At 35.0% G+C, this 14,136-nt stretch overlaps 1 protein-coding gene across 2 annotated transcripts in view; it reads left to right on the top strand.

Moving 5' to 3' along the window:
• The window catches only part of axin1 (axin 1), a 29,726-nt gene extending 19,444 nt beyond the window's left edge, over nt 1–10,282 (top strand). Inside the window, exons 6-13 of one of the 2 annotated variants that reach the window (XM_036213197.1) lie at nt 248–385; nt 4,237–4,727; nt 4,830–4,994; nt 5,716–5,964; nt 6,064–6,171; nt 7,491–7,529; nt 8,348–8,497; nt 8,630–10,282. In XM_036213197.1, coding sequence (XP_036069090.1) covers nt 248–385; nt 4,237–4,727; nt 4,830–4,994; nt 5,716–5,964; nt 6,064–6,171; nt 7,491–7,529; nt 8,348–8,497; nt 8,630–8,756 — 1,467 coding nt within the window. In that variant the 3' untranslated portion in view covers nt 8,757–10,282. Of the gene's footprint in view, nt 1–247; nt 386–4,236; nt 4,734–4,829; nt 4,995–5,715; nt 5,965–6,063; nt 6,172–7,490; nt 7,530–8,347; nt 8,498–8,629 lie in introns of both variants that reach the window. The other variant, XM_024272796.2, reaches the window with a different exon arrangement.
• Nucleotides 10,283–14,136: the final 3,854 nt, after the last annotated feature.

The following is a 14,136-nucleotide window of genomic DNA, read 5'->3' as shown; positions in this document are numbered from 1 at the left end:
ATATATATAGTATATATATATATATATATATAAATATATATATATATAGTGTATATATATCTATACATATATATACAGTATATATATATAAATAATTTTCAAACTCCGCGAAACTCCGCGGAATGAAAATATCACCTGTATTTTCCACTTGTTTATGTATTGACATGTCCATTCTGAGAAAAATGTCCTTGAGAGTCAAAAAAAAAAAATCTAAGAAATACTTACAGTTTAATATTTTTCCCTGCAGCGCACAAACCGGATTCCAAAGGATATACATGTGGAGCCGGAAAGGTTTGCTGCAGAGCTCATCGGGAGGCTGGAGAGCGTCCTGAGGGAGAGGGAAGCTCAGGAAAAACTGGAGGAGCGGCTGAGGAGAGTGCGCCTGGTATGGGTTCTTCGTTTTCTGATGTTAAGAGCACTGACTGCTTCTATGATTTTCTTTATTTTAGTCCAAAAATACTAAAAATCCAAACCCACACTTGAAAAAAAAACAACAAAAAAAAAACAAGCATTTTAATAAAACAGCAGCAATGAAAAATGGTATGTATAGTGCTTTACTACCCTCCTTGAAGGCCCAAAGTGCTTTACAATCACGGTGTTATTCACCCATGCACACTTATTGCTGCTTCTGTAATAACCAGGAGCAATGTGGAGTTCAGTGTCTAGCTCAAGGACTCTTCAACAGATGGGAGAGCGAGACGAGACTCAAACCAGCAAATGGTCAATCAGTAATCTTTACTTGCTTGGACTGTGGCGGCCACAGTCCAAGCAAGTAAAGATTACTGATTGATTGATTTGATTCTCAATTATGAAACCGTTTTGGTACCTTAATGCTTATCTTTGTTTTTCTTTCCTTTTTTTTTTAATCATTTTGTGTTTATGTGAATAATGATGACATATTTAACGTGTAAAAATCTTTGCATGAAACAGTAAAATTGGGGGTAGGAATGAATAAGATTTTCGTATACCCACTCTTCTTTCAAACGCTTCAGCTGAATCAGAATTCTTCCCCTACCCCTCTGGGTTCTCATCACCCCTCCAGTTGGTTTAGTGGTGTCCGAACTTATTTTTTAGGGGGAAGGACTTAAGCTGAATTCAAATTTGTCCCCCACCCCTACAGCTTCTTTCTACCCCTCCACTTTTAGGGGCGTTTGGAGTGGTACGCGTATCCGAACTGGTTTTTTTAAGCTTTAGCGGCGGAGGGATACTAGCACTGGAGGGCTCTGTACCCCTCCGCCGTATGGGTGTCTCGTGTTGTGGTGTGCCGTGGAGGAGAAACACATTTCTTCATGTGGGTGTGCTTTACATTTAAATGTAGGTAATGACTTTTTGTTTTAGCATGACTTTTTAAAGTTATAAAACCAATGCTGTTATGTATTTTCCAAGCGCTGGCAGCTACACACTAATGTGGATGACCATTGATTATTGATGACATCATCGAGTAATAGTGACTTTCAAATTGGAAGAATTTTTCCATAACTCTCCATTTGGAAGGGCAGTAGGGTTAGGGAGAAGCCACAGAGGTAGAGGAAGCATTTGACCTTTATCACTTTCTGTTTTTAATTTTTTTTTTTTTTTTTTTTACTTTTGTGTTTGAAAATAAAAGAATATCAATCAATCAAAAAAATAGTCTTCTTATGTTTGATAGACTTGGCTAATATGGGAAAAGGTTGATAAAAAGCTGGTTAAAAGCGTCTGTAAATGTTAGTGAAGGTGTGACAGGTCTAAAATCTTTACAAACTTCAATCTTTCAGGTTGTAATGAAATAATTGAGACCACTTGTGTGGAAACTAAAAGAGCCAAATGACTAAATTGGCCAAAAATCTGTTGGTCCTCTCGGCAACTTGGCTGTGGTGATGAATCAGATGGAGCACCTGCACACACTCCTTGTTGTAAGCCTGGAACACGGAGCCGCTTGTTTGATGCCGCGATGAAAAAGGGTTGCTGTTTCCTCAACCGAAATCCCCCTCAGTGTACAATGCCAAGTGCTGTGTCTCTGGAGGGACAGCTTACATGGCTGGCCCTGAAAGAAGAGAATCTGTCATTGAGCTTTAGGTGTGCCTTTGGAAAACATCTGAGGGAAAGAAAAACAGGGCTGGCCTTATCAAGTTACAGTCTGGGAGTGTGAAGGGTGAAATAAGCGTGTTTTTAAACTGTAGAAATCAGCGATAAGAAACGTTTGTCAGATTAGAAATGGGTGTTTTTCCTTTGTGGCTGTTTTGAAAAGATAAAAGCAGTTTTATCACAGATCAGTCATTCTGGTTATGAGTTGATTTGATGCAGTTGTTGACAAAAATAAACAGGAGAAACACACGAGCAACAGATAAAGATCTCAGAAAGACTGATTAGTAGGATGGTAAAAAAAAAATTTCTGTTTAGCAGGTGTCAAAAACAGATCTGTTGCACTTCATTCATGGCGTAAGACAGATTTCCTTCTTGAAATAATGTTACTTTTATTGTTTAAAGGAGAATTTACAACAAAAAAAGATGGGGAAAGACATAATCAAAGGTAAAATGTTCCTGAAGGAAGCTTTTTCCAGATCGTCTTACAATTAAATATCAAAAAATTGAAAAGTAAAACTTATATTACAAACAGAAATACTAGAAACAAAATGAATTTGGTGCCAAAGATGCTAGTTGTTCACAGAGTGCTGTATCCAACCACATTCATAGGAAGTTTAGCAGAAGTCAGAAAGAAGCAAAGTTCGCTGCACACATTTTAAATCTTGAAAAGTGTAATAAATGGTCTGCATTATTCAGGCAGAGAATTATATAAACACACGATTTTTTTTTATTTTTGGCAATAGTCCAGAATATCTGTTTTACAATATTTTTTTACTGGTTTGACATAACTTTTTTTGTTTAAGATGCACAAATGTATGTTTCCAAAACTAAATTCTTAAACAATAAAAAAACATTTAATGTATAGCATTAGTAATATGAGCTTTGATTTATTTGAACTATTTATTAAAACATTAAAATATGAAGGAAAAAAGCAATGTTAATGCGAGTGGGCAAACTGCAGCCCCTTAAAATATTTAATATGGCCTATTAAACTAGAATACATTATATTGATTATCCTTAGTTTCTTTTTTTTTTATTTTCCCGGTATTTCACGTATTTCCCCATAGATACTGCAATATAGAAACATCGACATCCATCAAGAAAGTTGTTCTGCATTCACATATTTGTTTTTCAATGATTTGTTCTTTTTCATGTGTAATTTCTGAATTGGAGAGGCATTTTTCCGATAATTCCAAGAGCACATGAACGCAGCATTTCTTTGAGTTTGTGTTTCCTCTAAGGGACATCATCCCATTGTTGCAGTTGGTACTAAAATGAGAAAAAATTCACAGTTTTGAAATAAAAACTCCCAATATGTTCTGTTTTAAATTATATTATTTTTTTGTCAAAATTAGCATGTCTTTGAACAAATGCTGTGTTATTTCTATCTCTAATAAGACAGATTACTAAAACACGCCACACATCTGGCCCTTCTGTCAAATTGTAGAACCTTTTGTGACCCACAAATCAAGTCTTATTGTTTTGAACATTTTTTTGTAAGTTTGGAGAACTTCATTCTGAAAAAACAAGGTTTGGGAAGTACAATTTATTTTCTTGTTGATGAGATGGTTAATGTAAAAGAGTTTGAGTTGGTCTAAAAGTAAAGTGACACCCATCTTCAGTGTTTTTCCACAGTTCTGCACACCTCTGTTCTCCCTGCTATTGTTTTTTATTTTATTTTTTTTATTATTATTTTTTAGAGGAGGTGAGGAAAGATGAAAGCTCTGTCATCCGGAGCTCACTCTTTTAGCTGCAGCGGATACGGAGCTCAAACTGCAACCACTCCAGCACATTGTTGATGGGGATTAGAATATTAGTCTGATGTTGCTCTGCAATGCAGCATAGCACCATGCATCTCCAGATATTCTGGAACGTCTCCTCTTAAGAATATTCTCTCTTTTTTATTCTCAAATGAACTGGTTTTACAAAATTTATGACAAATGCTCACAGCATCAGTAAATTAGAGCATGATTTTTGCCCCTTTAGAGTAAAATCTTGACTTGCTGATGTCTTCATGACATGGAATAACAAAAATGTACTGCATACAAATCACCATTTTACCCTAATAAGCATATTTTGCTTCAGATTGAAGCCATAAAGTACAAATATATTTAAATGTCACTCATTTGTAAAATAATTTGGCTTTTGTATGTCCCTCCATCTCCACTGCAGGAGGAAGAAGGCGATGAAGCCAACACGTCCTCATCCAGTCACAGGTTCCCCCCTGCTGCTCATTTGCAGAACTACAACCCCGTCTACGCTGACGGCGGTCCCCTCTTAAGAGACGCTCATGAGGAGAACCCTGAGAGCATCTTGGACGATCACGTTCAGCGGGTCATGAAGACGCCAGGCTGCCAGTCCCCAAAGACTGGTCGCCACTCTCCGAAGTCCCGCTCTCCGGATCTCTTCCCGGGGGTGAAAGGTTCCGGACATTCGGGCCAGGGCAAACACTCATCCAGGTCTAATTTTGGAGGAGAAACGAACCACTTCTACTCCCACCATCAAAATCCGCACCACATCCACCATTCTGGAACTGGGAAGGGCAAGGTGGAGGCAGAGGTCCCCATGGGTGTCTTTCCGTGGAGCATGGAGACGAGCCATTACGGGTCCAAGTGTCGCAGCTATGCAGACGGAATGAGATCCAACCCCACGGAGCAAACAGGGTACAAGTATGGATGAATTCAAACGTGTCCTTTTTGTTTTTATTTTAGATTTAATAGCACAGATCTTTTTGCTTTTCTTCATGAATGTTTTCCTTCACACAGAAGTAGAGCTGGTTCACAGCTTAGAAGACTGTTCAAAAAAGAGGAAGATGTGCGACCTGGCGGCATACTTGGCCCTGCAGAGGAAACGGAGAAAAACCAGAAGATTCTTGTGTGGCTGACGGAGGGACAGAAAGAAATGGTTCAACATAAAAGAAGTCCATACGGGTCGGTCAAAACTCTCATCGTCTTCCTTCCTTCCTGTTTTTAGGAAATGTATATCGATTGGTGATATATCGTGATATTTTATTTGGAGATACTTATCGATTTAAAATGCAGATAAGTTGAAATTGTATTATTTATGAGAAAATGTAGTTCAGTATCTATTTTTTTTTGTTCCACTTAAACCTCCAACCACTAGATGGCAGCACAGCACAGTGAGTGTCTCTGAGCTGCTGTACACCACGACCAAAACAACAACCGTTTAAAAGTACTGGAGAAGCTAAACTTAGCAATGTTGGAAATTAACAGCTCTTTATTTCCTCAATCATACTTTTAGAAGCTTAAAAAACCTGAAAAATATATATTTTTGTTGAAATTTGACAATTTTGACTGTTTCCTTGAAGAGCAAATATTTGCCAAAAGAAAAGCACCATGTGTCACCATGCCTGTGTAAAAACATTTATATTTATATGAGATACAGTTAATGTTGTTATCATTAAATAAAATGAATTTTAGCATTTTTTGGAAAGGTGTATTAATATTTAGGTAGTTTTTTTATGTCACACTAAAAAAATAAAAGGAAAATGTAAAAATCTTGGGAGATATCGCGATACATATTGTATCATCATATGTGTATTGTGATAATGTATCGCCAGACTCTTGCCAATACACACCCCTAGTATTTAGTGCTAAACAGCAGTTTTTTTGGTGCCATCTGTGTATTTAGGAGTGTTAGTGGGTCCAGGCGAACTACCAGCCACGACAAATCCCAGCTTGGTTGTGTGGACAGATCTGGGTCGATGCACCCGTGCCTCAGCTCACAGCCTCGCAACAACGTGCAGCCCTCCCACCCTTTCATCCAGGATCCCACCATGCCCCCCAACCCAGCTCCCAGCCCCCTCATCCAGCTGGAGGAGGTTTGCCGGCGGCTCGAGGAGGAGAAGATTAAGACGGGGCCTTTACAGCCCAAGCAGAGGTGAGAGGACGGGCATCCTTAAGCTCTCCGCGGAGCAGGGTAGGATCTGAGCTGTTAGAGGGTCGGTATGTTTAATAACGGGGCTGCTCGGTTCCTCAGGTATGTGATGCAGGTGATCCAGAGGGGGCGCACCGCTGTACGGCCGGGAATGTTTCCACCTCTCAACGTGGTTCCTGCCGTTTCAGACAACGAGCTCTTCAATTCTGAGTATGTTCTTCAAAAATTAAAATCCTAAATTGATTCAATGTTTAAAGGATTTCATTTGAATCTAGTGGTTTTAAACTAAACAAAGGTGGAACTTTTATTTAGGAAACTGGGAATTCTTGCATTGAAAGTTAAGTGAAGGCAGTTTGCGGCCTAAAAAAACAAACAAATCAAGATTTATTAAGGAGCACCATAAACTAATATTGCAAATAAAGGATATTAACTGTATATGAGAACTGGAGTGAAAGACCCTTTTCCCCTGGCGTTCCAAACAGGAAGTAACGGCTGGCTCCAAGAAACTAAAATCCTATTGACTTATATTAAGAAATAAACAGCTATTCTAGCTAGTCATTCTATTTGTCAGAATAACCATTCTTGCTTTGTTAAGCTTTTTAAAAATATGTTTTTGATCATTCTAATTTTTCTTCATTATGTTTTTTTTTTCCTGTAGTGCAAGTATCCAAGTTATAAACTGGCCCAATCAGATGCCCCAAAAAAACAAAACAAAAAAAAAAAAAACATGTTGTATCACGTTAAATATTTGATTGACAGAATTCTCTCAGTCCACAAATATATATATATATGTTATATGATTGCTGTTTTTAAATTTTTATTTCTTACCATTTTATATAAATATATTTGAATTTGAACTTCATGTGGTAGGGGTGTGGCTTTTCAACAAACTCACTCCTGCTTGGCGTGAGTGGTTGCCATAGAAACATTGACTCACAGCGACTCGGACCAATCACTGTTTGCTGATTGATGATGTCCATATCGCGAAATAATTTTGACTGAATTTAAACAACCTTGTAGAAACAGAAAGTAAGTCATTTTCTATGGGTGATGTCAAACTCACTCCAGTTCTCATATACAGTCATTTGTAAAGAACAAGATGCATTTTATTTTTTCTCTCATTTTAATTGTTTGGTCATCCCAAAATGTTTAAAAAAATTTGAACCATCAATCATATTTGCTCAGTTTGCAATTTTAGAGATCTCAATTATTTCTTTATATTCTGTTGTCTTCTTTACTGTTTGAGATATTTTTAGGATTCACTGAATAGTAACCCTTGATGGTTAATTTAATTCAGTGGGAAAAAAAAATCCTCACGGAACTCAAGATAGAAACCGTTATTTCCAAACTTGTCATAAATAACTGATCGGGGTTTAAGGATGAAAGCACGAGTGCTCCAGTTTTTTTCTCTTTCCCATGAAGAACAGACAAAGGAAGTAGAGGTGCGTGTTTTCTCTGCTCCTGCAGAGGTGAACTCACCAGAGTGTTGAAGATCAGGTCTGATATTTTTCCTTTTCCTGCTGGTTCAGGCAGCTGCTAAACACACAGAGGAGATCATCAGCAGAAAGGTGGAAGAAGAGATGAAAGACAGAAAAACAGGAATTAGAGTCTTAAAGGAAGTACCGAAACTCTTCCTTTTTTGATCCTATTTATTTAAAAAAGTGTCAATCGCTGAGCATTACCTGTTTTTATTTAACCTAAAAATCATAAAGCATATTAACTAATTTAATATTCATCAATTGGATGTAAAATATTTTGCATCATTTCAGTGAATTATGATATGTAAATGTGTTTAAGTTTCTTGTTGTAGTAGGGGCTGTGCGTCATTTTTTTATTTCCATATGTTAATTGTATGAGTTCACATCCACTGTAGTATTTTAACATAAATATAGTAATTTTTGTTTTTAATTATAAATAACTAATGAATTTGTAGCGAGTATTTTTCCATCAAAATACATAAACATTTTTTGTTTTTTTATTTAAAAAAAGTTAGATTTTAAAAGTGACTATTTATCTTTTAATAATTTGATGTAAAAAGGTGTTTGCAGGGCTCAAATACAAATCAAACAGGATAAAAAATTAAAATAGTTAAGTTTGTTTTTTTAATTAAATGTAAACAAAAATCAATTTTAAAATAGAATATAGAAAATTTAAAGCAAATTCTTCATAATTTGCTTTTGCATTTTCTTTTTTGTTAAATTAAACAGTAAAAAAAATTTTTTGCCACAAATTGCCAATTTTTATGTGTATTTTTCTTACTATTTTTTCGCTAATCTATACTTGTTTGTATTAGTAAAATGTTTTTTTATGCAGTTGTTGAAAAAATAGATGTGTAAAAAGCAAATTTTCTTTTTTCTGAATACTTTTCTTTTTTAAAAACCTACAGACAGAAAGCCAGTAAGAAGCCTCCGTGTGAAAACATCACCGTGGCGTATTACTTCTGCGAGGAGCTGATACCGTACAGGACGTCGGTCAAAGGGCGGGTGGTCACTCTGGGCCAGTTCAAAGAACTTCTGACAAAGAAAGGAAATTACAGGTACAGTTCATGCTGCTGTTTGAGTATTTTTAGTATTTATTTTAGTCATTTTTTAACTTATAGGAACAATTTAAAAAAATTCAAAGCATAACTGATCAAAAAATATATATATTTGCAACCTTTCTTCTTTAGATATTATTTCAAGAAGGTGAGCGACGAGTTCGACTGCGGGGTGGTGTTTGAAGAGATTCGAGAGGACGACGATGTCCTGCCCATTTTTGAGGAGAAGATCATTGGGAAAGTGGAAAAGGTGGATTGAAGTGTAAGTTAATAAAGGAGTGAGGAGCGACGAGACGAGGAGCAGAAAGTGTCACGAAATGGAAGAAAGAAGCCGAGATAAACTGTTGGCTCTCTCTCCTGTGTAATGTAGCACTGTAAAGTTTACTAGATGAAGAACAAAAATTGCTACTAAATCAACACATATTTTTGATAAAAATATATCTGAGGGTTTTGAAGTTGCTGAACTTTGTCAGTTTAATTGCATTGTAAAGCCAGATGTGTACAGTTTGTGTAATAGAATAACAGAAATTTTTCTATCTATTTAAGTATTTAAATATCCAAACTCCTGATTTTATTGACCTCCGATCAGTTTGTTGTTGATCGAGATCATTTTATAAAGTGTCAAAGCACTAACGGACTGCAGCTTTTATTTTATTTTTTTTATTTGTATTTTTTAAGTACTGAAACACAATTTTGAGGCATTCAGTTCAGCTGATTTTTCAGTATAATTTACCACTGACCACAAATCCTCTTTATATTGATGCAGCCCAGAGTATTTAAATACTAAAAAAAAAACATTTTTAATTTATTTCTATTTTATTGAAACACTAAATGAAAGAAGCAGCAGAAATATGTCATTTCATTCACATTGATACCAATAATTAAAGACCCACTCCGATGAAAATAATGATATTGCGCCATTTTTCTGATGATATGTTAAGAAATTTAAGCTTAAAATTACATTAAGTGAGTATGTATTTATCAAAATTAGTTTAAATTAGTGTATATATGTTGTAGAAAATACCACAAGCTCTGAGCTCTCAGTAATAGGGAGGGGAAGAGGGGCGGGGTTGCTTCATGACGCTCACAGCGCAGAGGCGAATTTAGCGAACTGCTGCTGCTTCAGAATCTATGTCCAAGGATTTTTCTATTTTAGCTAAAACTGGTATAATAATAATAAAAGATGACTAGAAAAGGTTACTTAAAAAAATTCAAAGATGATCGGAGTGGGTCTTTACAAGCATTCCTAACATTTTCTTGTTTTTTTTAATTTTGTGTTTATACGTTTCCTTATGTGCTGCATCATTTTTACTCATCCTTGCTAAAATTAAAAACATTTTATTTTGAAAAATTAAATGAAAGATGACTTCCTGTCAGTTTTACCCCTATACCCTCTGAAAGAGGATCCACTTTAACCTTTAAATCCTTTAAAAAGGCATTAATGCATAACACATTTAAAATGTTTAATCATACATGATGTCTCTGCAAAACTTAAATCTTAAAGATGGATTAGCCCGTTGTTTGACTCTTAAACGAGTAAAAAATTTTGGAGTAGAATTGTTACTTAATAGTATCCAATAAGAAAACATTAAATTCACAAAGTCCATCTATGCATACATTTATGCTAATTTGAACTTTCAATTATTTGTTCTTGAACAACTGTTGTTTAAATGTGAAAATACATGTTTAAATAAACGACAATTTGTAATAAAACAATTTTTTTTTAGACTAGCCTAAAAAAATATATTGTTGTTTTATGAAAGAAGGATACTTTTGCACAAAAAAGGCAAATTTGAAATAAAATTGTGGAGTATTTATTTATTTTTACAACTACAAGGTGTGGAAAATACTTTTTTTGTACTGGAACATTTCACAGCCTAATTTTGTTTTATTGTGTTGGATGAGCCAGATTAGAAAAAAAAAGGACTTTGAATAGTGTTGTTTTGTTGTATGTTCTGACATAGAAAGTATGTTTTTTTAATTTCCTGTTTCCTAAAAGAAATACTAATGTATTCAGAAGAGATTGATCTTTTGTGTCTAAATTAAAAACATCACTTGATGATTGTTTTTCTTTTCTCCCGTTTTGCAGCATAGAGGGGTCAATTGTAGTGATTTCTATTTCCAAAGCCCCAAAAGGGATTTTTTTAAATATTAATTTTGAATAAAATGTGCACATAAGCAGCAGAGTGCCTTTATTGCAGTTTTATTGATGTCTGTAGTGCTGTATTTCAGATAATGAAGGATTAGCTTCATGATTCATATCAATCACTTCTTTAATTTCTCTTGTGATGTTTTTTTTGTCTTATTTATGCAAACATGTACAAATTTTGATTTTTTTTTTTTTTTTTTTTTAATCAAAACTGTTGGCAGCCAAGCTGCCAGGTTCTCCCTCTTGGACCGGTTTGTGAGAAAATGTGAAAAAATTCAAGGTACTTGGACCAAAAAGGCAATAAACCACAACTTGAGCCGAGTGTCATTTTGTATCTTTTGCATTCACTGATATCTTATAACATCTGCAAAACATTCAGAGAAATTTAAAACCAGAAACAGGTTTATTTCTCCATGTGCCGAGAAGCTAAATGCAGCTGCAGTGCTGCGTTGTTGCCTGTAGATGGCACCCTCACTGTTCCTCTGAAAACAGTTCTCTTGTTTACACAAATTTTATTGATCTCCAGAGAAATAACTAAATGGTTACAGTAAAGTATAATACTTTCATCAATGTGTGATTCTTACTTTTCTTGCTGTATAGCATAAATAGGTTATAAATCAGAGATGGAGCATAAAAAAACAGTTAATTAAAATTCAAGTGCACTAAGCTATGACAGAAATAGGGAAAAAAGGGAAAACCAATATCTGCAGAGAGAAGAGGCTGGAACTAATTAGGCAGATCTGATCATAAACTAAGTACAATAAAATCTATTTTGGAGCTTCAAAATCAATATTTTTAATAAAATTGATATAAGTTTCCTTTTTATTTTTATTTTAGAGGATAATTTTGGGGGCATAATTTTGTAAATATGTATCTCAGATGTCTTTATTATCAGAATTAATTGTGAAATGTTTATTTTTCACAACAAAATTGTGATTTATGTTTTGGGTTTTATTTATTTATGTATTTTATTATTTTTATTCAATAAAAAGAAAACTCAAACACGGTGGAAAAAAGAAAAGGGGCCAGAAATAAAAAAACACAACAAGAAAAACACACAACATTCATCAGATTTGGGATACGATAGGAGAAGATTAGGAAAGAAAGAAAATACATTTACAATTCCAAACATCAACCAGTGTGAACACCATACCTCAGGGATGAGTAGTTTTTATTGATACTAGACAGATTTTTAGTCAAAAAAATGCGTAAAATGGAGCTCTATCTGTGTAATTTGAGCCACAGCAGCCCCTCTAATGGAAACATAGTCATGTGTGGTGTGCAAGTTTCCTTCATTTTATTTTTGACTGAATCTTCCTCCTGCAGCCTTAATCAGATCAGAACAGGTGTGTGATCTGTCAGTCTGAGGGTCAGCGTTTACCTCCTGACCCAGCTAATCCGTATTCTTGGAAATGGCATTTAACCCCCCATTGCTCCCAATATGATCTCATAGGAGTGTGTGAGTGCTTAAAAAGAAAGAAGTGGTTATAAAAGGGTTTTGAGTGGTCACCATTACGGGAAAGCGTGACAGAAATGTGGTCCACCTGAGTGATGATAATGTAACCTTTCCGCTGTGCTTCACTCCCCATTCTCCTAAATTGTCAGGATTTATCCTTTAATGTCATCAAGCTCCTGTTTTATGGTTCAGATAATCATAGGTGCTGTGGAGCTTAAAGTAGGTCTAAATCAGTGTATTGTTCAGCATTTTTCCATTTCCTGCTCTTTCACATTTATACATGATTCTACGGAGCCCCTAAAGGGACATTAAAGTAAAAAAGAAATAATTGAAGTTTTTTTTTTAATTGAAGAAAAAAAAATCTGTCTGGTTCACACCAGTTAGTAACCAAAAACGTTTTTTTTTTTTACTTCAGTTTTTAGAAAAACATTTTTTCCTAGTTATTCTCTGGTGTATGGAGCCCCTAAAGGGACATCGCAAAAAAAAAAAAAAAATTCTTACTTAAAAAAAATAATAATACTTACTATCTGGTGAGCACAATATACTAACTAGATAATGACTGTTATTCATTTATTTTTAATTAAGAATTTTTTTTCTGATGACCTTTTAGGGGCTCCGTAGATGCGCACCAGTTTTTAACCAGAAAAATAAAAAGAATATTACTACAATTATTAGCAAATTTTCTTTCCAAGTTACTATCTGGTACACACCTATTACTATCTGGTGAGCACCAGTTAGTAAGTAGAGAAAAATATTTTTTTTTAATTCAATTTTTAGAGCTTTTTTTTCTCTTAGTTACTATCTAGTGCACTCCTACGGAGCCCCTTAAGGGACATCGTGAAAAAAAATCTTACCTTAAAAAAATATATTAATAATAATAAAAACAGTTACTATCTGGCAAGCACAATATACTAACTAGATAGTGACTGTTATTTATTTATTGTTAATTAAGAATTTTTTTTTTTCTGATGACCTTTTAGGGGCTCCGTAGATGCACAGCAGTTAGTAACCAGCAAAAAAAAATTTTTTTAAACTTTAATTTTTAAAACTTTTTCTTTCACTTTCCATCTGGTGAACACCTTTTACTATCCAGTGCGCACCAGTCAGTAATATTTTTTTTTTAACCTCAATTTTTAGAACTTTTTTTTTTCTTAGTTACTATCTGATGCGCACCTACAGATTATTATTTCGATGTCTTTAGGGGCTCTGTACGATCCTGCCAAAAATGATGTTTTTGTCTGCTGTCAGTAGACACCTTCTCTAAATACTCAACTTATACCCGGTGAAAGCTGCAGAAGCTCAATTCCTTCTCAAAAGTCTCCTGAACTACAAGAAGCTAAAGGGTTTTTATTGATTTTTCCCCTTTTTTTCAAAAAGTGGAGAAAAAAAACCCAACAAGCAAACTGCATTAGAAAGAAAAACCTGTCAAAACACAGACATGCACCAACACACACACAAACAAATCCAATTGTAAATCTGGAGGATGAGTACTACTGCAAACCGCCGGCCAAATCCAACAATACCACATCCAAAGTAGTCTCCAGAATAAATTGCAGAGCCGTTTCCAGAGCAACCGAAAACCCAACACAGATCCAGTCAAGGTCATCAGTGACGTCTGCGGTAATTGATTTTACCGGAATTACATCTAACCTTCTGACAGAGGTAATTTGTGCGTCCTCATAAGTGACAATTTTAACACTCCTGATATAGAGCATTCCTTCTATTTTCAGCCCATTTAATGCACAGGCGTTTAGAGATGATTGATACATTAGAAGCCTCAGAAGTTCTCTAATAAAGTAGGTGATGCTGCAGAGCTAAGCGTGGCTTTGTTACAGAAAGTCAAGGAGAAATTCACAAAAGATCTACTTTCTGTTCACACTTTTCAAAGCGCACTGACATACTAGAAACATGCTTTGCATTGCACACATTATTATTTTTATTTTCGCACAACTCCAGTTATTGATCCCTGCATATTTATTAACTCCCTTATTGTGTTAACTCTGGTTTTCTTCCCTTCATTGTTATTCCCTGCAT

Source organism: Oryzias melastigma, linkage group LG8 (assembly GCF_002922805.2).
Source record: "Oryzias melastigma strain HK-1 linkage group LG8, ASM292280v2, whole genome shotgun sequence".
NCBI classification, from domain to species: Eukaryota; Metazoa; Chordata; class Actinopteri; order Beloniformes; family Adrianichthyidae; genus Oryzias; species Oryzias melastigma.
Note: the sequence above shows the minus strand (reverse complement) of the source record. Positions and strands in the feature narration are given on the sequence as shown.